This window comes from Platalea leucorodia (genome assembly GCF_965183815.1).
Source record: "Platalea leucorodia genome assembly, chromosome: 5".
Taxonomy (NCBI): domain Eukaryota; kingdom Metazoa; phylum Chordata; class Aves; order Pelecaniformes; family Threskiornithidae; genus Platalea; species Platalea leucorodia.
This window is the reverse complement of record NC_138827.1, coordinates 81,988,533-82,012,397: the sequence shown is the minus strand read 5'-3', so window position 1 is coordinate 82,012,397 and position 23,865 is coordinate 81,988,533. Positions and strand designations below refer to the sequence as shown.

Here is a 23,865-nt window from a genome sequence, read left to right as displayed (position 1 = left end):
TCTTGAAGCCTAATTTATTCAAGAGGAGACTAAAGTACTAGAGCTAGAAAATGGCCAAGCACTTTCTTCAATTGATGAAAAAGCTGGGTTTTTTCCAAAGGATTTCTGCCAACAGAAAAGGATTATGAGCAGAGTAGGGCACTAAACACTGCCAATTTCCTTGGTTACTGTATGAAGAATGTTAGATGTTCAAAGAAGGCAAGAAGAAACTGAAAAACATATCAAAGATGTTTCAAGATCTGAAGACAGAGAGGAGACAGAGTGCAACGTTAATTGTGCCACTAAACCTTGTCAAACTATACAAGGGACAAGTAATGACCAAGTGTATTAAACCATTGAGATTTTAAAAGACTTTTTAAAAAGCTCTGTACACTTATTACTCACTCTCTCATACACACACACACACGCCTATCTACCTTTCATGGCAACTATACAGCACAGTGCTATACATTTTAAATTCCAAGATCATTGACAATTTTGTGTACAAAATATTCTGTAAAATTTGATTGCTTGTAGAGACTGGAATGTCACAGGGTAGAAAAAACTTCCCTCTCCACCCCAGTAGCCGAACCATAGGGATTGCTAAAGTCAGTTCCATTTTGATTTCATTTGTACATGTGGGATCATTTTTATACACAATAAAAATGGTAGGAAGCTTTACTGGTTTCATGTTATTCAAAGCAGGAAATATGACTGGCCAGCCGGTATGTGACTGTTACACCAGAATCCATTTTTAGATGCCTGCTTGAGTATAAAGAGTACATATTCAAAGCAAAAATTGGTCCCAGCACCCTTCTCAAGTCAGATCCAGATTTATTTGGCCACCATCATCAGGGAGGGGAAAAGCCCTGCAATACCTTCCCCTGAGGAGGCCCTGTCAGTAGCTCTGTCCTGAACAGTCCCTGGACCTAACCAGATCTCTTCCACAATGACAGAAAATGCTAGTCTGCCACCCTCCTTCTTCCCTATGATCCACAAACTGAATCTCTAGCAACACGTCAGCCTCTATCATGAGTAGGTAGTTTAGTATCTGCAAGTACAGTATGACAGATGACGGAATTCTAGGCAGTTCATGAATCTTTTCATACCATGAAAGCTGTATGCTCCCTCAAACAAGTATCTGAGGGAGACACTTACAAAACTAGTTTCACAAGTTTTTATGTATTATCAAGAAGAAGTAAAAATTCCAGATCTCCCCAAACAAAATGCAGCTATCTTAGCACATGTTAAATACATAAAGGTGGCAAGACCTTTCCTTGAGCCTACATACTAGCTTAGCCTTCTAGCAATTTTAAACATAAACTTCTTCCAAAAAACACACCATCAGTCTCCTGAATTCAGTTTGGGTCTCTGTCCATTCCCATATATATTCCTCTTCCTCAGCCTTCCTCAACTCTTGGTCTGACTCAAAACCTTTACTATTTGTATCAAACTCTGCAGATCTAGTAGCAGCATATCCTGATGCTTTTTCCTAGTAATTATCTCTAAGATCTAATTCTATACTGAATTTCCAGTCAGGCCCATCTTACTGCTTTACCTGTGGTCATCCCCATTATCTTCTCTCAGATCCCTCAATAAGTCATGAAACAAAACATTCCGTTAAGAATAAGACCTTAGAGTGATTCAAATAATTCACCTCAACCACCAGTTTTTCTGACCACTGTTCCTAAAGTGTTTAAAGCACTCTCAAGTCCATCCCCCACTTAAACCTCTCATCTGTCTTCAAATCTCTGTGGGATGTTACCCTTTCTTTTACTTTATTATTGCATTTATTATTATATTATTTATTATTGTATTCCCTTTATTTTTATCACTGTACAAAAGACAAAGAGGGCACGGGTGTTGTTTATGCATCATTAAATGACTATTTTTCAAACTGTCCTTACAAAGAGACGCTTCATACATGAATGCCTGCAGTTATTTTGTAAAAGGTATCCATTTAATGACACCATTATCATGTCACTTAAAGTGCCTTATGTAAAATTCCTGGATTAGCACATTGGCCTTTCATCTCAGGGAACCCAAATGCAAAACCGAAAAATTACTTTCATGCTCTTAGCCTTGCAGACAGACATTACTAATTCTCAGTACAATTTGGCTTAAGTGACCATTTTTCCTTGGGGGAGGGGCGAGTGTTGATTAAAGCAGCGTGTGATTTCAGGCCAGAAAAATAGATGGAATAAAGATGCAGGAGAATCTTGAAATTTGCAGGCTTACACCAGTCCTAGATTTGAGCAATCTAAACCACATCCTCATTTTCTAATCAATATTTCTTCCATTTCAAAGACACCATGCAATCTCTTCAAGAATCACTGGAAACCATTCAGCTGCAATACATACCTACCACCTATGTACACAGGGCTTTTTAACACTGTGACCTAGTATGCTATGAAGTTCCCAGCTGCTGTGGAAAAAACTACAACTCTCACTGTTTATACATCTTGCATCCAACATCAGGTGTGTAAGTACTCTTCTACTTATCACATAACAAGTCTAGTAGACTTGTGGGTGTTTACCTTGAATAAGTGATTGGTCTTTAACTGACTGCAAAACAATGTTTTGAATGCATTGTGACGTTTTAAATCTAATTTCTTAAAAACATTTTTAGAGGAGTACAAAGTTACTCATACAAAAGATAAAGAAGACATTTACTCTGTGTTGGACTAATTATATGTCTAGCCTATATACACACTATAAATCTGGTTTTAATAGTATTCAATATGCATAATTCCCCATGCTTATTAAGCAAGTCTTTTTTCCGCCTGTGCTAAAAGACCCCTTGGAATCTAAAAGAGGCCCTGTATCTTTAGTTAAAAATATATTACTTAAGAATAAAACACGTCAACTGTGGTAAGTATTTCATATCAGATTTTAAAACAGAAAGAAGCATGAAATAACTTTGGACAAAGCATATTAGATATTTGGAATGAAAATGAGAAAAAACCATGTATTCAAGAAAGTGGCATAACAGCCACATTAGCATATTGATAATACAAAATTTTACCTTTTGTGAGGGAGGGAAAAAAAGGAAGGAAAAAAGACTTGCAATTTTTGCAGTACCATAATTAAACTTGACTTCTTACACAATTACCCATTCCATGAATTTAAGAAATAATCATTGAAGATGATCGATAGCCTAAAATAATACTTTATGAGCTAATGCTTAAGTTTCTCTTGATGATGCAATGCTAACATAACTTTTTTTACATTTCCAGGTCCTCCTTGCATTGCAAAAAATAGAAGTTGCACTACTTTAAGTCAAAGGTGATGTCTAAGGTTCTAAAGTCCATGAGAAACAAAACAAATTTACACATGCACATGCATGCACAAATGTTACCCCTCACAAGCAAGATTCTTTCTTGCCTGCCTTCCTGCCTTCCCTCCCTGCAGTACTCCAGTTCCAAAAATTAGGGTATTGCTACAGAAATAACAAAAGCAGCTTCTGAATAGAGAGCAGAGACCCTTTCAGGAGGGATTCTACATGCATAGATACAAACATCACAAGCGTAAACAGGACTATTAAATTTGGCATACAGTGAGCCCTCAGTGAGGGCACATGCTGTTGAGAATTTTTGCAACTGTGTGTAACCCAATACCTACCTACGGCAACATCCTGTGCTGCTTCCTCCTCCTGCTTCCATTATTTTTATTTTGGGCTTACAAAGTGCACAGATAAAGAGAAGCAAAGCCAATAACTCTTGACAGCTAATTCAATAGCAGTGTGAAAACATGTGTGTTTTAAAACAGGAGAGAATGCACAGAAAACGATCTTACTCACCGTGCATTTGTCAAAAGAGAAAAACCCTTAAGTTTCCTCGGAGAATGATGCTCACCTCTCAACAGCAAAAAAAGAAAAGCAATCCATTAAAATATACAGTACAGTTAAAACTGAGTTTCCTAGCCTTCTGAAAGCTAGATTGAGCAAAGTTACACATCCCTCCGCTTCCACATAGCTCGAAGCACTGCTGTGTGCATACGAGAGGAGTCCAATGCAACTACATGCTGCAAGAACAAAGACCTGCATCTCCTAACATACAAATAATCAAAGAACAGCCAAAAATAAAACACCTATGACAACTGAAGATTTGAGACTGGGTGGGGTGTTAGGGGGAGGGAGAGAGGAAGGGGAGGGAACCACAGGATTGAGAGGATGAGAGCTGAGAGGTTAAACATAAACCACAATTTTTAAAAGAGTATTTTTGAGGAGTGTAACCGAGATATACTAAATTGTTAGGACAAAACTGTAAGAGCACATCTTGCACACACCCAAATCTGAAAGGGAAGTTACTATACCAGAAAAAGTAGTATATGATCATGTAATTAAGACAGTAGTATAATCTAATCAGTACCAATCAATCACACTAAAATTGTACGTTCACAGGCTTTCCCTCCAACTCAAACAATGAAGTTATCTGAAAGAATACCATACATCCCAAATCAATGAGAGCTAAGTGTTCATATACTACTTTAGACCCATTGGGCTTATGCCGTAAGAAGTATATGCTGCGTCCTGTGTCAATTGCTCATGAGAACCATTTAATACTGTAGCAATATCTCAGTGAGATTTCATTTTTCACACTGCTGGTATATTAAAAGCCTCTGAGTAACAGAAGAGTCTATTAACAGTGACTCAGGCACATTTCTGCAGCAATGAATTTTTGAAAAATATCTACACATTTACAAAATAAATTGAACTAATGAATTACATACAGTTTGTTTGAACTAACTTCTTAGAAGTTAATATATCTGGCTTAGCAGAGAGTCATATTTCCATACTTCACTTCCGTGTGTATTTTTAACTTCATAGATACCCCCCATGCATAGAGTTACAACAGGCAATCCTCCTGTACATAGGCGTAATGATCTTGCATTGCTTCCACTTTTTAGCAAGATAACAAAAAAAGGCAAGCTACAGTGGCTACAGAGAAACACTGTACAGTGTTACCCTGATTTCCAAAATACATGATGGACCATCCACTATTAAGGTGTTAGCCAGAAAGGGTGAGGAAAAAGTATGTTGTGTTTAAGGCTGACCCAAACCCTGTGGAAGCGGACTCCAATAATCCTCCACTAGGAACAGTACCATAGCCTTCTACAGAGGCATATTTTCATGTACTGACACTTTATATTTAAAAACTACATTAATCTGTAAGCAAAATTGATTTCTTGCACAACGTACAGAATTATAGTAAGAGAAAAAAGCACAGTAAAAAATATTCAATTATGTACACACATATATTTATGCATATTATGTAAACATAGTTCACATAATGAAATAAAACAATCTACATTTATTAGAAAATAAATTCTTATTACACTAGAGAAGTAAAAAAATTAGGTGAAAAACTAAATATAGCCCTGTTTATTTTAAACATTCTTTATTTACACTAAGCAAATGTATTACCAACCCATACTAAAATCAGAATTACAAGACTGATTTAAATGCCATACCCATTTCTGCAGAGTTACTGGAATAATTGCAGACAATGTTACTCTTCTTGAAGACACACTCATGTCTGCTTCTCACAGAACTCGTCAACCTTCATCCAGGTGATAACATGAAGCAAAGTAGTTAGCAATATTCCGTGAAGTCTAACTTCTCATAACCCAAATATTGCAGAGTCAGTGCAAAGAAAAGTCTAAGGATGTAGTAAATGTCACTCTGTTTATGCGAATCCAATCCTACTCAAAGCCAATTACAGAAGACACTGGGGTAGGACTAACTAAAAATCAACCAACCAAAGAGCTTGAAAACTTGTCTTCTGTCCTTGAAAAGGCCCACACTGATATCTCTGGCTATAAAAGCAAGCAGAACAACATGCATTTCTATCACTCAGAACCCTGCCTTCACTGTCAAAACAAAAACAAAACCCAAATCATTAAAGAGTGTATTCTAGCACTTTACACTGCGTGGTTATAGTGGTGTTGGGTTTTTTCCCTGGCTTCTTCCAGCAAACAAAATATTCTTGAGTGCTTCTGATCTTAGGGTTCCAGAAAAATAGCTGATCATAAGAATAGACGCACTGAATCCATGGAGTTTAATTCTATGATTCTTAACTACCTTTATTCAAAGCAGCAGCAAAACTCCCCTTATATTTAAAGTAATGCAATTTGTACCTCTGCAACGCAACAAAGGCCTAAAAATGTGGCACATGTAATGTTACAAGTGAGTGGAATTTAAGACTGTTTTATGAACTCAAGTTGTTGATCACCCCCACTCACATATTTACTTTACGTATCAAATATCTGCATAACAAGTCTGGTTTCATTAACGTGGTTCTACTAAGGAATCCAGGGTTTTTTCTTTCCTTCTTTGTCAAAAAGGGTAAGATTTTATATTGTTTATATGATAAGGCAAGCTATAATCTTTTTTTAAGGTCTTGTAACGTGCTTAATAGCAGAAAAACAGTTTTCTGTTTTTATGCAGCATGAGTAAGCAATAATCCTGTTGTAAACCGAATTATTAAGCAGATGTTAGAACGGTGATATTGGATATTTCTTTTATAACTCTTGAACAGGCAGTTAACATCAGAAACACTGCTTGCCATAAGTGAAGACCGCAGACATTCTGCAAAAATTATTTGCATTAAGTATTCATAACATCTCAAACAATAATGTATCAGATATGCAGACTACTGTAGTTTCACAGAAAGTTACTGCAAGTGTATTATTTAGCACACATCTGATGTGTACGTCCTAGAAGCATTCAGAACTGACTTAGCAAATATTACAATAAACCATGCTAAAATTCACTAGATGATATTGATAGTGTTTTTACCCTCAGTAATTGGAGATGAGCACGCTCTGTAGTAATCCCAAAATGTCTAGAAAAAAATCTCGTCTCCAGGACATAAGAAACTGTATACTGGCAAGTTAAAGATAAACAACATGATTTCATGTAATTTTCTGCTTTAAGAGTTTTCTAAGTGGCAAAAACTACATAACAAGTCACTGGCACCAGTAAAATACTTCAGAATACATGGATTCAAAGCACCTATTTTCATGCTAAATTACTTTCATGAAATCCTAAAATCAGTACGGCTTTGGTAAATTCTGTTGATGAACAAGAAGAACAAACACTGTAAATACAAAAACAATACAGCTCCCTCCCAAAAACTAAAACCTGCAACGCACTGGCATTTTACCTGCAGCTCTCAAATAGTAATAAAATACTGCCAAGGAATAGGAAGTAAAGACAAATATTTTCCTAAACTTTCAAAACCTGTTGTCCTTGATTGAGACACACAGGGTGGAAAAAACCTGAAAAGAAAGTGATGCCAAGTCACAAAGAGAATTTGTTTGGAGACAGACATTTGATCCTTGTTCAGTTAGCTTTAAAACAAGAGCTTTTAATAAAGCTATAAAACCAGTTAAAATACAGTAGATATTAGCCATTTACTTGGCTCAATAATAAAGGTTCAGTTTTAACTTTGACTCATTTCACATTAAGTCTGTAGCAGCAACAGATGCACAGCAACTAATCTAGGTTTAAGGTATTATATTTATTTACTTTTATTTTTCTCTCTTAAGCTCCAGTCCAAAATCCTTATGACTGTTTTAAGAAGAAATCAGAAGAATAAAAAACTATTCTAGAGATCAAGCTTAAAGTGTTAATTCTGTAACATTTGGAATGAACATCCTTTTCTACTAGAGATAGCTATGATAAATGTCAAGTGTTTGCAATTAGGTTTTTCCCTTTCAGGCACAAAGTTTTTATTTCCTATGGGAGCATGTTCTCAAAATTCTATCATACAGCTTCAAAATTTTGCTGTAAGATTCAGAAAAGAACTTGTGATACCAGAGCCTGATCCTGTAGGCATTTTGCTCCCAGGAATATTAGACATGCATATGTTTGCAGCACCAGAACAAAACATTCCCTCTACAATCTTTTTTCCTTGTATCTTATGGAAAACTGTTTGGGAAACAGTAACTGTAAATCTCAGTGCATTGCATTAGTGGCTTTATTGGGAAAGAAACAAAAATAACCCGAGCCATTTTTCCTTACCCCTGCGCACTGAAGGTCTTTGGCTCTCGAAAAGCACGTGCAACTTTTTATTCTATGAATAATACTGACCTATTTGTCTGCAAGGTGAAGCACAGAATTATTTTCCTCAGTGAGACTATCAGTATTTTATCTTCTCCAGCCAGATATACTGACCAGACCTATTTAAGCAAACACTTAAGTGTTGCATTTGACTTTGTAATAAAAATCCAATATTCAGATCTGATTTGATTTTAAACAAAAATACTACAGTAATTTACTTATACTAATGAAAGTACACATCAGTTGCACCCAAGAGTACTAAAGATGACATTGAGGAATACCTTCAGCTCTTAAATTTCACTAACACCAATTTAATAAAATAAAATAAAACAAAATAAATTACACTTCAACTTCTAAGTGCAAGGCTTGTACAATCATTTCACCATCTGAAAGCCAAGAGGAGTTGTGTTGATAAATGTAAGATACAGAAAAGCTTTGAAAGCCAATTATGCCTTCAAGGAAACATACATAATCACTTTTTTATCTACAGGTAAAAGATTTGAGTTGTCCATGGCAGGTTTGCAAAGAATTTTCCTGGTGCTGGTAGGTAGGAAGGAAATCAGATCCAGCTCACTTGCCTGAGAGTTCTGTAAAATGAATATGTTCATGCAGATTTTCACTCCTATTTTTGTCACTAAGCTACCAGATACAGTTCTGAAAACACTGTGCAGATACTTTTTAGATACTTCAAAATATAAACCACTTCTACTTCTTGCCACTAAAGAAAGCGTGACTAAATTGAGTGGGCAAGAATTGAAAAGCTCTTACTAAGAGTTAGTACCTCCAAGTAAGGGTTTTATAACAACATATGGAAGAGAGATATCCTGCTAGTAGAGGAAGGTCAGTGATGTACTTAAGGCACTGGATATGGAGTCACAACAGCTGATCTATTCCTGGCTCTGCCAGACACAACGCAGGAATGTGGGCATTTATAGGTAACAAGAGCAAATCAGACTCAGCTTTTGCTTCTGCAGATGAAAAAAAAAAAAAAAATCTAGAGAATATAAATTCATTAAGGTTTATAAAAAACTTCGATGCTATTTTTTGTACTTGCTTTTTTCTTTAAGCTAAGGCAGAAGATTATTCCACAAGACCAACATTAAGTCAGGTAAGTTATTTGTGGTACCACCTGCACGTCCTTAACAGAGTGCTCCCCTCTGCCTGGCACAGGCAGTCACTTTGTATCTTTATCAGAAGAACAGTCAGTTAATACCATCAACATGACTGTGGAAACATATACAGGGTATTTTTTGCATAGGTACATTTGCACATGTTCGGCAAATAGCTATTTTTTTTTTAAAACCACCCCACAAAAGAAAGGTTTCAAAGTGATTGAGTTGTTGTCTTTCTATTCGCATAGTCCCTTATACAAAGAAATGTAACAAGGTCTTATTCCTCAAACAGAACATACAGTACACCCTCTTAGAGGGTTGATAATGACGGATTCCCATGCAGAAATAGTTGCACTAAAATAGACTATATTACCTGTAAAGAACATACATACTATAACATACCTAGGAACTTCACAATGAAGTCTGAGCCATCATGACCTCTCTTCTTCTGCCTCTTCATACAATTATCCACCTATTAAATGCTTCTATTTTAAGAGACTAATGCACCACAAAAAAGAACCAGCACAATTAATAGTTTCCAGCTTTTCCTCTGCTAACCTTTCCATGGATGAGCGAGGCATTACAAACAACACACCATGCTGGAGCACTTTAACGGTAAAGCAAGATAACCCTGGATCCCAAACCCTACACTGAAAAGCCATCTCCAACTATGTCACTTGACAGTTCTCAGCAGATCGCTGTCCTTCTGCTGGCCAAGAAACATGTACCACATGAACTCTGAACTCCTTTTTAATGCTGTCCTTGAATTACTAACCCATGTGTCAGCTTCCTTCTTCCCCCTGGTTATAGCTATGATATAACTGGGTCAAACTGACCCTTAAACATTCTTAAAACAAGATTCTTGGATAAAAAAATCTCAGCAACTGTACTTTCCGACAGTCAAGATTACAGGCTGGTTGTATTAGAAAAAAAAATTTATCAAGTGTTAGTTTTCCACAGGAAAATATGTTTAATAATACACATAGAACCAAAGCAAAGAGAAACACAGGTTGCAGGAAGAAAGCGAGTGGACAAAGACACATAAGGCAGCTTCTTGGTGCCAAAGCTGAATCACCGGCTTCAGTTTTACTGTCTCCATACATTTGTCTTCTGAAGGAGCTAGTTTCATTTGAGAAAAAGAAGCCTTTCTCATGTTAGTATTTCTGTTACACAAAAATCAATCAACAACAGCAGTCAGTCAAGCAAGTACAGAAGCTCCACAAACCACGTATTTTCCTCACTGTACATTGAGACTGCTTGGACTGAACCAGTAACGCATTTTATCTCGGAGTCACAACAGTATGTATTCTCCTAAATCTTATTTAGAGGAGTCTATATGAATAATTTCCCAGGTCGTGATTTTTGTACTTAGGTAAGTACAACCCCTACTTCAGAACTGTAATGCTGCTGGAGTAGTTTAGGAAGAGATTAAGAGAGATTCATTTAATGTTTGTACCAATGTATAAGCCCAAATACAAAGACTGGGAGTATTTTTTCATCACTTCTCTACAATATCTGTATAGAAAAAGCCTAGACCTACTCAGTCCTTCCCTCTCCGCTTACATACTGCTTATTTGCAGTTATTCTACAAATGCCCCTCCTTTGGGCCTGAAAATCTGAGTAGTTTCTGGTTTATAAACTCATTCAGGATTTGGGAAGCCTCCATCCCAGAAGAAAAATAACACTCAAACACGATGAGTTCATTATTCAGCTGTTCCAAAAACCTCTTACTTTAGAATATCTTATGTATTCTACATGGCTTAGTTGTCACAGCAGTTACACAGTCCAATTTTCCATAAAGTCTATTCCTTATGGAAGTTTTTGCCAGCTACTGCTGAAGTATTAACAGGAACATTACAAGACTGACATTATCTTTCATACCAACGAGTCTTCTACCAGTTTGCCCAATGCCTGCTAAAAAAGAACAAAGTTACAAAACTCCTACTGGATACTTAACTTACTTCAAAAATGTATTAATGCTTAATCTTCAATGTTATCTCAAGGGCAGAAGTACAAAAGATAAAGTACAAAACTTTCTAAGAAGTAACTTAAGAGGAACCCTTTTCCAAAATCCTTTCAACTCCTTATCTTACATTAAGGAAAAAAAAAAAAAACAAACCCACACCAAAACCCACCGCATATGCTTTTCATGGTTGCTCCTCATTTCCACGAATGAGAAGGATACTATCCTAAGATCATACTAATGAGTAGTTATGTGGACATGGGTAAAAATGAATCTCATTGCCCAGTGAGTTGCCCAGAGGAGACAACACACAAACCTCCTTTGAAAGCTCCATGTTCTGAAGTGACCTGAATACAATAAACTCAAAGTAATTTACTATTACAAAAGTGACTAATCATGGACTAGAGCCTATCAGAATACTGCCAATTAAAACTTTTAGCTGTGAAATATATCTTTTTTTCAGAATTATTAGTTATAAAAACACTAGGAAGAGCCAGCTTTGCTCAATTTAGAGCAATGACTTGCTAACCAGATCACTTCAAATTGAGGAAAGGATTTAAACCTTCATCTTCAGCATCACCAGCAAGACGCTTAATCTTCAACTCTGTAAATCACTTCTTTTTCCCTATTTGAGAAGTCTAAATGACCTTGCTCTCTCCCAGGTCTGTCCTAACTGAGCAATTCATATTTTACCTAGAAAATTAACATCTTAACACAAATCTTAACACATCACTACAGCAGAAGTAAAACAGCTTTCCAGGACAATCTGAAATTAGACAGCTGTTACCTCCTGAACAAGTCACACAAACACCCCATACTCTGAGAAAATTTCAAAGAAGAAAATCATGTCAAAATATAATGTAATGAGAACAATCAGATATTAAGTGCAACGAGTCAAAAGAACAGATATAGAAACTCAGTTAAAGTATGAAAATCAGGATATGGACACTTTTGCTTTAGCCCTAATGAGTAATTATTGTACTAGACAGAAAGTAGGCAGATCCTGTCTGCTTACCAAAATGGAAGATACTATTCCTGTACCCTAATGCTACAACGCACTTATCAGAGAGGGGCTGATGCTGGAGAAAAGCCTAATAATGAAAATCATACCAGCCTGGAAAAAATCTCTTACCAGATTATTCATCTCCCGTCCAATGATTATGGAAGGGTTCACATTGCAAGAAAAATGGCAAAAAGCTGAACACAGCTCTAAATTTCACAGTATCAAAGAGCACAATGCAGTTTTCCATCCTTGTCAATTCTCCTCACAAACTTGTGGGATCTTAAAGCTTTGTAACACACACTCCTTGCAAAGCTGCTCAGCTGCCTATTTTCACAATCAATAGGTTCAAAAATTGAAAAAGCATACTGATAACGAAGTTCTGCCAATTGAGTTATAAGAAAACCTTCATATTGCATGGGCTTCCCTGCCACTACATAGCAGTAAATTCTAGTGATCATGAGAAGAAATTCTTGCAAACTTCCAGCCTGTTTCTCAACAGTTGATACCATTTCTGTGCCATTATCAAGTGCTTGCAGCTGTTGATAAACTCCAGGTCTTAATGTAATCAGTAACAGGAGTTATCATAAAATAACTAATATAAAAAGGCTATTTATAGCCTAAGAATGTACTCACTGAAAAATCCAATTCTGATCACAAGGCAATCTACTGTATCTTGTTTTCCTGGTGATACAATATCAAGTTAAGAAGCAAACAGATAGACATACCAGTATGCTGCATGTGCATATATACTAGAAATAGGCAGGAACTATCCATCAGTATCCTAATTAGAAGCACAGGCATACCTCTAAGATAACCGATATACATTTCTCTCTCTCGAGACTTAAGTATTAAATATAATGTACGCTACTGGGCTAAAATATGAGCTGATTAGCTGCAAATGAATGTTCTGTGACTGAAACAGGAGAAAAGTTCATGCTGTTACTAGAGCAGAGAGGTCTAATTTCTTCTCCCTCTTAATTCCTCCTCCCACAGCTGCCCTTCTTGGAAAATTGTCTTTGGCCTGATTAGCATTTTTTTTCAATCTTCCCATTTGAGGTGACTCCCATCAGGACTCTAACATGAGAGACACACTTAAGTATGCCGTCTTGAAGGTTTCCCTTTATCTTCAATCCCAAATTAAAGGCAGTCATAAAGGCATGAACTCCCTCAGAAGCAGCAGCTTTAAACATGTTGAAGACAAACAAGGAGAATATGGCCAGTGGTCAACCATCATCTCCCAATTATCATTGCAGGATCTCACCACTTGCTAGAGATATATCCCGTCTTGTTAAGAGAAATAATCAGCTGCTAGAAAAGTTTGGAACCCCTGAGCCCTGAAATCCCCAACTGGAAGCTGTATCTGTTCTTGCCTCTGTACACCCCACATCTGGAATTATCATGTGAAAGAACAAATAAGTCCTCAGCTACCCATTGTAAATAACTTACAAGAAGATGATACACATGTATAATCAATATAAAATCGTTTTACCAGTCACAAATATCTAAGACTATACTATATGCATGTTCAAGTTAATTCCACCTGGTGAAAACTAACCAGGTTTAATGTTGATGTTTATGTAGAGGTATGTTTTGTTTATGTAAAATCTAAATTATTCTTATTGTGGCAACATTTACACACAGAAGTAGGATGGGGATATTCCTCTGCTTGTTTCTATAGTTCTCAAGTTCTTACTTGAATAGATAATAACTCTCAGGACATCAGAAATGCAACAATCCAAGGATATCCTAAAAACTGCACCAAAACTCCTAACAGAAATTGATCTGAGTTTGAGCTCCACTCTTCAGTTAATGCCCCAACACATAACAAATTTTTACTAGGATAAAATCATAAAATTTCTGACCATCTTATGTTAGTTCAAGTACTGTAAAATGTATGGTAAAGTACTTGGTATTTTCTCCATCTGTTGCACAGCTTATAATTCAAAGGAGGTGAAAGTTGTAAACCTTCAATAAGAAACATCTAAGTTGCCAGCTTTACCAAACCTGTAGTGTTTCAGCTAATTTAACTATTCATCATTGACTACTCTCATCTCATTCAATACTACGCAACTATTAAATTGTTTACATTATAAAAATAGCAGAACATGAAATAAAGCAGATGTTCACAATACTGGTCAATGAGATGACAAAAGTAGAGCACAACAGGACGACAGAGGTTTTATAAGACCAGAAAAGAAAGTTGAGGAAAAACAATATGGAGACAAAACACAAGAAATAATACAAAAATACATAAGACTCAGTCTCATTTTCATCTGTTTGAAAATTAAAACTGCTGTGGCTGGAAAAAAAAGAAAATTATCTATGCAGCTCTCATACACATGCAGACATGAGCTTTAATTCTCAATGTACATGCTTAAAAGCACTGTCATTTAAGTCTTTTAAGATTGTAAAAACCAATCCTTTGGGGAATAGAAAAGCTCTCAATACTTTGGGAGGAGTACTGCTTCAAAAAGCAACAGAATTTGGGTCTTATAGTTTAATAATGCCTTTATACAGCAATCCACATATTTCTTCAGTATGAATCATAATGTTAATCTAGAATAAATGATACAAATTATGAATGTCACTAAAAACTATTCTGATTAACCTAGACTGTGTGTCCCTGGAATTCAAATGGGAATATTTCGCTGTTCTGATCAAAAGACAGTTCAGACAGTGGTCCGTAAAGGGAAGATGTCAATAGCATTCTGTTGTTACAAACTGACGGCTTGCATGCCCCACTTATCATAGTATCACTTACTGACAATGCCCCCAGTGAGAAGCCACCTGGAAAAAGATCTGCCAATAAAATGTTTATTTAATCATGGATCTGTCTATGGCAGGTATGGAGCTTCTACAAAATGATCTAAACTTCTCAGTTCTCCAGTCTAACCCGAAACAAATGCACCCATCCCTGGGAACAATTATGAATAAGAACAGTGTTAGTATCCATCACATCTCATTCCCTTCTGAAAAGTATGAGGATTCAAGCTCCATTCATCAGAGTTCAATCTTTTAAAGCCAAACTCAATAAAACTGAGTTATTAAAAGTGACTCAGCAACATTAGAGAAGTTCCCTGCAGTTTCAGCTGGCTTTAACTGTTAAGTCTCTTGTATATTCAAAGAAATTGAGACTGTTTTTATAATTATCTGCTCTAGCCACCTCACAATTACATAGTACTATAGAGGTGTCACGAGACCAAAATACCAGGTAGTCAGCGCAAAATTCAAGAGATGAATATTAAAGAACCGCTTTTTGGAGAACCAAGGTTTCCAAATTTACAGAGAAGGTTTTCTACACAAAGAATTAGATCTACTGCAATGTACCAGATGTTTCTTGTTCCAAATATAACTTCCCAAATGGCAGGGAAGAGGCAGTTTCTTGTATTGAGAAAACAGTCCTACCAGAAAAGATAAGAAACTTCAGTTTTGACTTTCAGGCTGATGAAGCCCAAAACAACCAAAATCAAAAGGATGATTAAAATCATTCCAATTTGACAACCACTGGCAAAATGTCTACCAGAATCTTTGACAGTACTGATGATTATTTTACTTTATATAGCTACAAATAGTAAAAATTTAAGCCTAACATTTGCCTGATGTAAGTGAATTAAACAGTGAGCTTGCAGAGGCAATACCTTAGTAATGAGAAAAGTTAGAATGACCTTGTTTTCTTGCTCATTAGAAAGGGAAAAAAAAAAACATGCTATTTTTGTGGTTAGAATGTTTAGAGTCTTTGCTTGGGTTGTTTTTGGACAGTAACAAAGTACAAGGTTAATTTGTAATAACATTGAGGGTTGATGTGAAGTTTGACAGAAAGCAATTTCTTTTCCCCATAAGAAAGATACACTAATGAATGAACCAATGTAAAGAAGATAAAGTAAAATACAAAAAGAAGAAAAGACACAAACAGGTGATTACTCTGAAGTTTCCCCAGGCTGACATATCAGACAGCTCGTGCTAGGCCACCTCAATATAAACCAGGCAATATTCCTTATTGCTACAATGAGAAATTGTTCAAATCTGCCTCCTGATTTTTACCTATATAGACCTGTGACTTTCTGCCACAGTGTTAAGGTGACTGGTCAAAGCACAAAGCTACATGCATTAAAATGGAAAGTTTTAATAGGGCTCTAAATAATTTTAGTCTAATGGAATAGCAATAAATCTTTCCTTGGTGGGAGGGTACAGCCATTTAAATGAAGAACAGAGCACAGAAAGTGGAGCAGAAGACCACCAGATGAGACACCATAAAAAGGAATCCAACTGAATCAAGTCTTAAAGACTTCATGTAAAAATCTTGAGCTCTTTATGTTGGTTCTGTATAGGATGTTTTTTCTGTTAATCTGTAAACTGGTTGGAAAGACTTTTTCCCTTCCCTTCTGCTTTTCAAACTCTAAGTCTTTTTTGTGTAATTTCAGGGGAAGACATGGGAAAAACAGATATATGTTTAGGAGCTGGAAGGAAAAAAGATTGAGAACTGATAAAGGAGGATATGTGCAACACTCTCCAACCTGGAAAGAAAGCTGGGAAGAAACAGACAGACTGGAACTACAGAGTAAATTTAACTAATGCATCTTCTAGTTGGAAGAGATATTTCAACCCTTAGAAATTGCTTGCAAATTCATGAATTATTACATTTCAATTAAAAAAATCCTTTCATTTTTGCATTGTTTAAAAGTCAAGAGAAAACAGGTATTTCAGCCAAAAAACCTGTCATGAAAAAGTCTAAGTACCAGATACTTAGCCATTTATGTCCGCTAATAGAATTATGTGCAAAATTTTGAAGAATGAGGTTTCAAGTGGGTACACTAGAAGACTCTGAACTATGGCTGTAAAAAAAATAAATGGTACTCCAATTACAACAGTCAATGCTCAATATTATACATAAACTTAGAATAGCACACATTTAAAGAAACATCTGCTCTTTGTCATAAAGTTCCTCTCAGTTCTTCTTTGCCAAAGAGCTTTACATTAAAATCTTTGTTAATGTAAAAAGAGAAGTGACGTTCCACTACAATCAAATGTGTATTTGAGGTCTCTTTATACAATTGATTTCCTGGAAAGAACATTGTGGGAGTATATTTGGATTCTAAATGATAAAAATATCTACTTGTTTAGAACATCAAGAAAGACAAAAGAGGCAAGATAAAATTCCAAAGAGTTGAGTGTTCTTCACCTTGAGATTTACTTGAGTTTTATTTTTGCACTTCTAATTTAATTTAAAGAAACAAGGCACTAATTACCTTGAACTACTTTTGTGATGAAACACTTTTTGGCTTATCCTTGAGCAGGGCAAGAACTGTCACTCCAGTGCAAATGATCCAGGTTTTGTTTTCAGAAAGACTTAAAAAGTAAGCTTTCATAAAACTATAGTAACCTCTTTTTAGTTCATTTCACCAAAGAAAACCAAAAGTATACTAAAGAACAGAGCATATTTTCTTACAGTTAACATTTTTCCCTACTAATATCCATTTTGATCATAATTAGAGACAACAGTACAAAGCATTTAATAATTTCAGTTTCTTGTCACTTCTTAGAGAACACAGACTCCGAGACACAATGAGATTTTCCACACAAGTTCACATACTCTACCTAATAACAGCAAATGATCAATTCCTCAGAGAAAGGCAACATTTCCCACCATGAACCTAGCTCACCATGCTGTGTTGGACATGAAGGGAAAGTGGGGTTTTTTGCCTTTTCAGATGAAAGTCTTCCACCCTGAAGCATAAAATTCAGTTTATCTGAACATAGATAAATATAACATTATTCATGCCAAAAGCACCCAACTCCCTCCTACATTTCTTCCAAGGATACCAAACTTGATGATTTCTTACAGAATGCATTACGCAATCCACAAAGCGGCCTTGCCATCCATACGTTCAGCTGCTGATTTCACTTCCACGTTATTCCCTTGAGGGTGAAGACATTAAATACATAATCCCACTCCCACTTGTGAAACGTCTCAAAGTTCCACCTTCCCAAACACGGGTGTGACACCGTAACGTCAGCTCCACAGGGTCACCTCCATGAAACGCTCCACTGAGAACAGGTCATTTGAGGCACAAGTCTGCATGTTCTCAGCAGCTCAATGCAGGTCTGTCCTTTCCATTCTCCCAGCTCCCAGTCCTCCCTCTAGGATAATAAAATTTGTCACTATACTGACTCTATACTTTTACTCCTTATTTTGATCCCCATCATTCCCCCTCCCTGCATTTTTTAACTTAAAAGAGAAAAAAATAGTCAACGTTGCCTCTTAAAGAAAGTTTGTTCTAATTACTGTTAATGCGTCACGATTATGAGTCTGTGAGGATATAACACAAAACTCTTCCAAACTTGGGGGGGGGAGGGGGAGGTGAAGGAGATGGACAGCTATCTTGATGAGGCAGACCAAATAATGTTCAGACACACAGACGTCCTACTTCCCAAGCACAGACGCAACTCACTATTCCGCTATGCAGCTTTCACCAATTTGCTTTTATAAACTTATTTCCAGTAAGTTAACCCCACAAACAGACATGCTGTTCAAGCAGCATGTTCAATGTTTTGAGAGGCTTATGATAAAAGATCATCAGAAGACAGTAAGAATTCAGCTTAGAAAAACACGAATTCAAAATAATGTTAATAATCTATTCAGAAGAGGAAAGATTTCAGATGTCACAGGTGCTATGAATAAGAGAGTAGATATTTGTGACAACTTCTTTTTTCCCTGGAAGTGGAAAATCTTTTCTGGAGAGAAAAGCAAGACAGAAGAGGCATAACTTCTTTTTTTTTTTTCTTTTAGAAACACCTATTTTGATAATAGTTACCTACTACACTGCTAAATTCACTCTGTAATTTTTCTTTATTATGCCTGAAACTAAAAGCACAGCAGAAAAAGAAACTAAATCAGAAAGAAATAAAAGAAGAATCACTGAAAACATATGCAGATCATCAGAGGCAACAGAAAAAAAATTCTGGCAGCTGTCAACACTATAAAAAAAAAAGCGTAGCTGGTTTCTCTTAAGAGTTAGGAAACTATCAAACTGTAACAGTAATATTCATGACCTTGGAGGCTACATTCAATTAAATCTTTGTATATGGATTAGGTATTTGCAGACAGAGCTGTTACAAAGTTGGGAAAATGAGAACACAGGGTGGAAACATGACATTTCCAAGCCTCAACAGCTAACTGTGGGAAGTCAAAGTCACAGCCAGTTCACTTCTCTTTGCACACCTGCTTAGCAATCCCTCTCTCTCCTTTTTAAACCTAAGTGATTTTATAAACATATTAGAAGACTTCAACCTGAATTTCAAAGATGATAAAAGTTTAACTCAACAGTTGCCATTTGGCCTTAACCCTTAATAACTTTAGATGAAGAATGTAAGAACAGTCATGCTGAGTCTGACAAAAGGTCTGCTTAGGCCAGTACCATTTCTCCTGCAGTGGCCATAAATGGATACCTAGGTGAAAGGCTTATAACAGAAACCATGGTCTTGTTAAAATGCCTCCAGAAAATAACAAGAAGACTCCTCTCAATTTTTCTGGTAACTGGCAAATGGATCAGGCCCTCCACAGACACTATGATTATTTTAGCTCGCTTCTGTCAGTAAACCAGTTGTTCTTGATCCTGCTTTTACCAGAGAGAGCACTACGTTCTTAAATGGAAAACCAGGAGAAATGGAAGGATTGCGAGCAGAAATTGTCGCAAAAGGTATGACAAGAGCCTTTGTGAAGAAACAGAAGTGAAATCAGTGAAGCTATGAACTTCAGCTTCTGAGAGACTGAAGCTAACACTTAGCTGGCTTAAATGATCAAGCCAGTCAGTAATTTTAAACATGACAGGCCACAAAAGCAGACAGTTGACCTTTGTGTCTTAAGTCATGCTTGGGAAATCTACTTTCGAGTTGCAAGCACAAAGATTACCACAATGAGTGCAATTTAAGCCAGCAACATGAGTAATTTAAACTAATTTTTTTTTAAATGTGACTTCTAGTCCTTATGTTCTGAAAGATAATGTTACCAATTCAGTGTTTTTCCTGCCTCTGCAAAGACAGCCAATGCTTCCACCTTGCCAAAGCACGAAACTAGCACAATTTTACCCCACTGCGTTAGCAATGTTTAGATACACAGTGACCAGAAATGCTTCAGATTAGTATTGCTGTTGTAGGAAAGAATGAAAAGCAATAAAAGTAGTCCAGAAAGACACCATAGCTATTTTTAGAGAACATGCAAAATATGGCAAGATAGAATCAGTGCAGTTTCCCAAACACATACATGTTTTTCACTGGAGAAGGAGGGAAAAGGTTCCTCCTTAAGGTGCTGGCCAAGACTCTGGTAGTAAAGTTCTCTGGCAGGTGCACAGAAACAGCCATGGCTGGTCAGCATTAGAAAAGTTAATACAACTACAAGAAACTTCAATTTCCAGGCAGTTTCTTAATGTAAATCTAAAAACTGCATAAGTAGCAGCAGTGTAAGTTCTTATACCTCCAATATCACCCCTAAAACTGTTAAGACAGGGATCTCACAGACCACCAAAAAAGAGAATGTGAAGGAGGCGGTGACCTTAATCCCACAGGTGTTCCTTGTCAGAACTCTTTTCAGTCTCAAGAACAGAAAAGAGAAATGAGACAGGTAAGCTTTCAAAGAGTGAAACAGATCTTCTACACCAGTAATCTCCATTAATTGGAAACTCTTCCTCTTTAACCTCTACCCCTGTTCAGGCTAACAAAGACACTGTGTATGAACAATACTGAGACAGAGCACTGCCAGGTCTGTCTGCCCACACAGAACTTCCCTTGGCTTACAGTTTAAGGTATTTATGGAAATACAGCAACATCAGCCATACACAGATAAACAAACATGCATATAAAATACAGCCATGTACACAGCATTTGCTCTTTCCCCATCAATTTCAGTTTTATTCAATTACCCTAGCAAAATTAGACCTTCAGACAAAAGAAGCTGCTCAGTGACTGCTAAAACCCTCCGTGTCATAGCACTGATGACAGTAATGGGAGGTGGGGAGGAAGGGAGGAAAGAAATTAACTTCTCATTTAAGGACATAAAGTACTGCCTGCCTGCCCCTGGTTCTGCTTTACCCAAAAAATTTGCAGTGTCACATGTAGACTCTGTGAAAGAACAGTCACGTCTTAAGTCACAGATTCTGAAACCTCATTTTCTACAACCATCGATGACCTACAGAGAAAATTTCACCAAATTACAGAAATATGGAACACCTTTATTAGAAAAATAACTTAATAGGTAACTGGGCTTTTCCTCAAGCTTTCATGAAACCAATTTAGAATTTGTCAAATAATAATTTATAAATCTTACCTGCTTTTTTCTTGAAGTTGCCTTGGGCAACAGACTGGCTGACAAAACTGATGTAAATGGAGAGCAACACAGCTCGGGAAAAGGATTTGGAATTGATGGGATCTCCAAAATACTGTCATCTTTCTTTTTTCTCCTATTTCAACAAAATACATAATATCAAGCAATAATTGTAACAACTGCTGTTAAAATTGCAATATCCAACCACAATGCATGAAATACTAAGGCACTAATACCATAATACTTCCTGGTTGCAGCAATTAGCTTTTTTGTGCAGTTATTTTTTTTAATCAGTAGGCTGAATCTATTAACATCCAGTGCTTAACACTACTTGAAATCAATCCAAGTATTCAGCTCTGAATATAAAGTTGTTTGAATATGTGTAAGTCTTTGCAGAGTAAGAGCACAGATATATTTATATTGGCTCCTAAAGACATTAGTAAATATTTTGTTGTCCCTGTGTTCATGCCATTCCCTATGTACACATATTACAACAGTGGATGCATGTAACTTCTCAGTAACACTTCCTGAGTATATCACAACTGTATTTTAAACAAATGGAAAGTTTCCCCCCCCGCCAGAATCGGGAGTCAAAGTGACTGACAAGACAAAATAGTGCAAAGAAATACACTCATTTCTCTTTTTAATTACTTTTGTATTTGAATCTCCATAGCTCCATCATAAAATAAATGTCTCAGTAGTTTCTGGCTACTTAAATCTGATTGTGTTGCAAATATCACCAAGCAGCATTTATAATAGTGAAGATAATCACTACTGCACTTGCTGAAGAGCTCAGTTATGCACTGGTTTAAAGCATCGCATGAATAATGTGGTTGTTTAGACTGCTAAGTATGTTACCAGCATTATGTGGTTTTCTCACGTAAAATATTGAACAGCACTTTGTCTACTTGATTTGGAGAGCAGTACCCAAAGCACCCCAAGTATCTGAGTCTGCCAACATATAATCAGATTTTTCAACATGTGTGAGTTGATGGCTCCAAGCTTAATATTTAACTTTAGTACCTTAACTATTATCATTCCAGATTTCACATGCTAATTGGTACAAAGTGGGGAAAACCATCATAGTAAGGTAATTATGCAGAATGAAGATGCTTTACTTTCTGGAAATCCTCACCAAACATTCATTTGAAGTGATACTTAGCATTAAGAAGGAGTGAAAAATCCTGTATGCAGTATTTTTAGATTTTCTAAACTTCAGTCTACCAAAACTGATCAGACGCTTCATGAAAAACCTAGCTCACAGTTTCCTTTACTAAGAATAGAGACCAATGCCTTTAAGAACAGCCTGAGAGGTAACAAATACAGGGTGCACATCACTGACAGCAATTACAGCGGCATGGCTAACGGTGAAGCAGTTTCTCTCACGAACATTATAAGACAGAGACTGCAATGAGAAAGTAGTGGCTCGGTTCAGTTTGACAAGGCAGGCTCGGCAACGTCGTCTCTTTTCACCTCAAACTGGGAAACCTCAAAAAAAAAAAAGGGGGGGGGGACGGGGACGACACACGCATCCGCAGCGGAGGGAAGTGTCTGCATGGCCGGGAAACAACTTTTGAGTTCCAGGGAGGAGCGGGCCGGCCCCGGGCCAGGCCGCCCCCCTCCTGCCGCCTCGCCCCCTCCCCAAACCGCCGCTACCAAGCCGCAGGGCGCCCGCACCCTCAGGCCCCGCGCTCCCGCCCGCAGGACGCCGGCCAGCCCCTAGACGGCAGCAGGCGGGCCCTCGAGGGAGCGGGCAGGGCTGGCGGCGCCCGCCCGGGCTCCGGCCTTACCTGTCGGGGGGCGAGGGCGGCGGGTGGCCCCCGGGAGGCCGGGGAAGCGGGCAGGGGGAGCCCGCCGCGCCGCGGGGGCCGCCGCCCGCGGGCTCCGCCGCCCGCCCTGCGCCGGGCGGCACACCGGGCAGCGGGGCGGCCATCGGCGGCGGCGACGTCCTGGCTGGGCGGCCGCCCGCGGGGGAAGCACGTCGGCGAGCGGCCCCGGCGCTGCCGGGCGGAGGCTGCTCTCCGCTCCCGCTGCGGAGGAGGCGGGGGGGGGAGCGCCGCCCGGGCGGCGAGCGGCACCGAACGCCTTCCCCGGCACACGTGCGCGGGCGGCGGCGGGGGCGGGCGGCCGCCGGCTCCGCGCTGCGACGGGGAGGCAGCGCGGGGCGGGCGGGGAGCGAGCTGTGCCCTCCCGGCTGCCTCCGCCACGCCGGGGCGGGGGGGAGCCCTTCGCTCCGCTCCCAGGCGGCAGGGCGAGGCGGGCCCCGGCAGGTACGCGGCCCCGGGACGCGAGGCCGCGGTGTCTCCCGGCCGGCTCGGGGCGTCGGGCCGGGCCTCACAGCGGGGCCGGGGCGGCTGAGGGCAGAGGGCGCCGCCGTTTGTCTCCTCAGGAGGCGGCGCGGGGCCGCCCCGCCGAGCGGCCCACAAC

At 38.3% G+C, this 23,865-nt stretch overlaps 1 protein-coding gene across 2 annotated transcripts in view; it reads right to left on the bottom strand.

The window, feature by feature from the left end:
* The window catches only part of GRB14 (growth factor receptor bound protein 14), a gene marked incomplete at both ends in the record, with an annotated part of 66,145 nt that extends 42,774 nt beyond the window's left edge, over window positions 1-23,371 (bottom strand). The window contains 2 exons of one of the 2 annotated variants that reach the window (XM_082314747.1): window positions 21,442-21,574; window positions 23,229-23,371. In XM_082314747.1, coding sequence (XP_082170873.1) covers window positions 21,442-21,574; window positions 23,229-23,371 — 276 coding nt within the window. Of the gene's footprint in view, window positions 1-5,451; window positions 5,515-21,441; window positions 21,575-23,228 lie in introns of those variants that run through there. The other variant, XM_082314748.1, reaches the window with a different exon arrangement.
* Window positions 23,372-23,865: the final 494 nt, after the last annotated feature.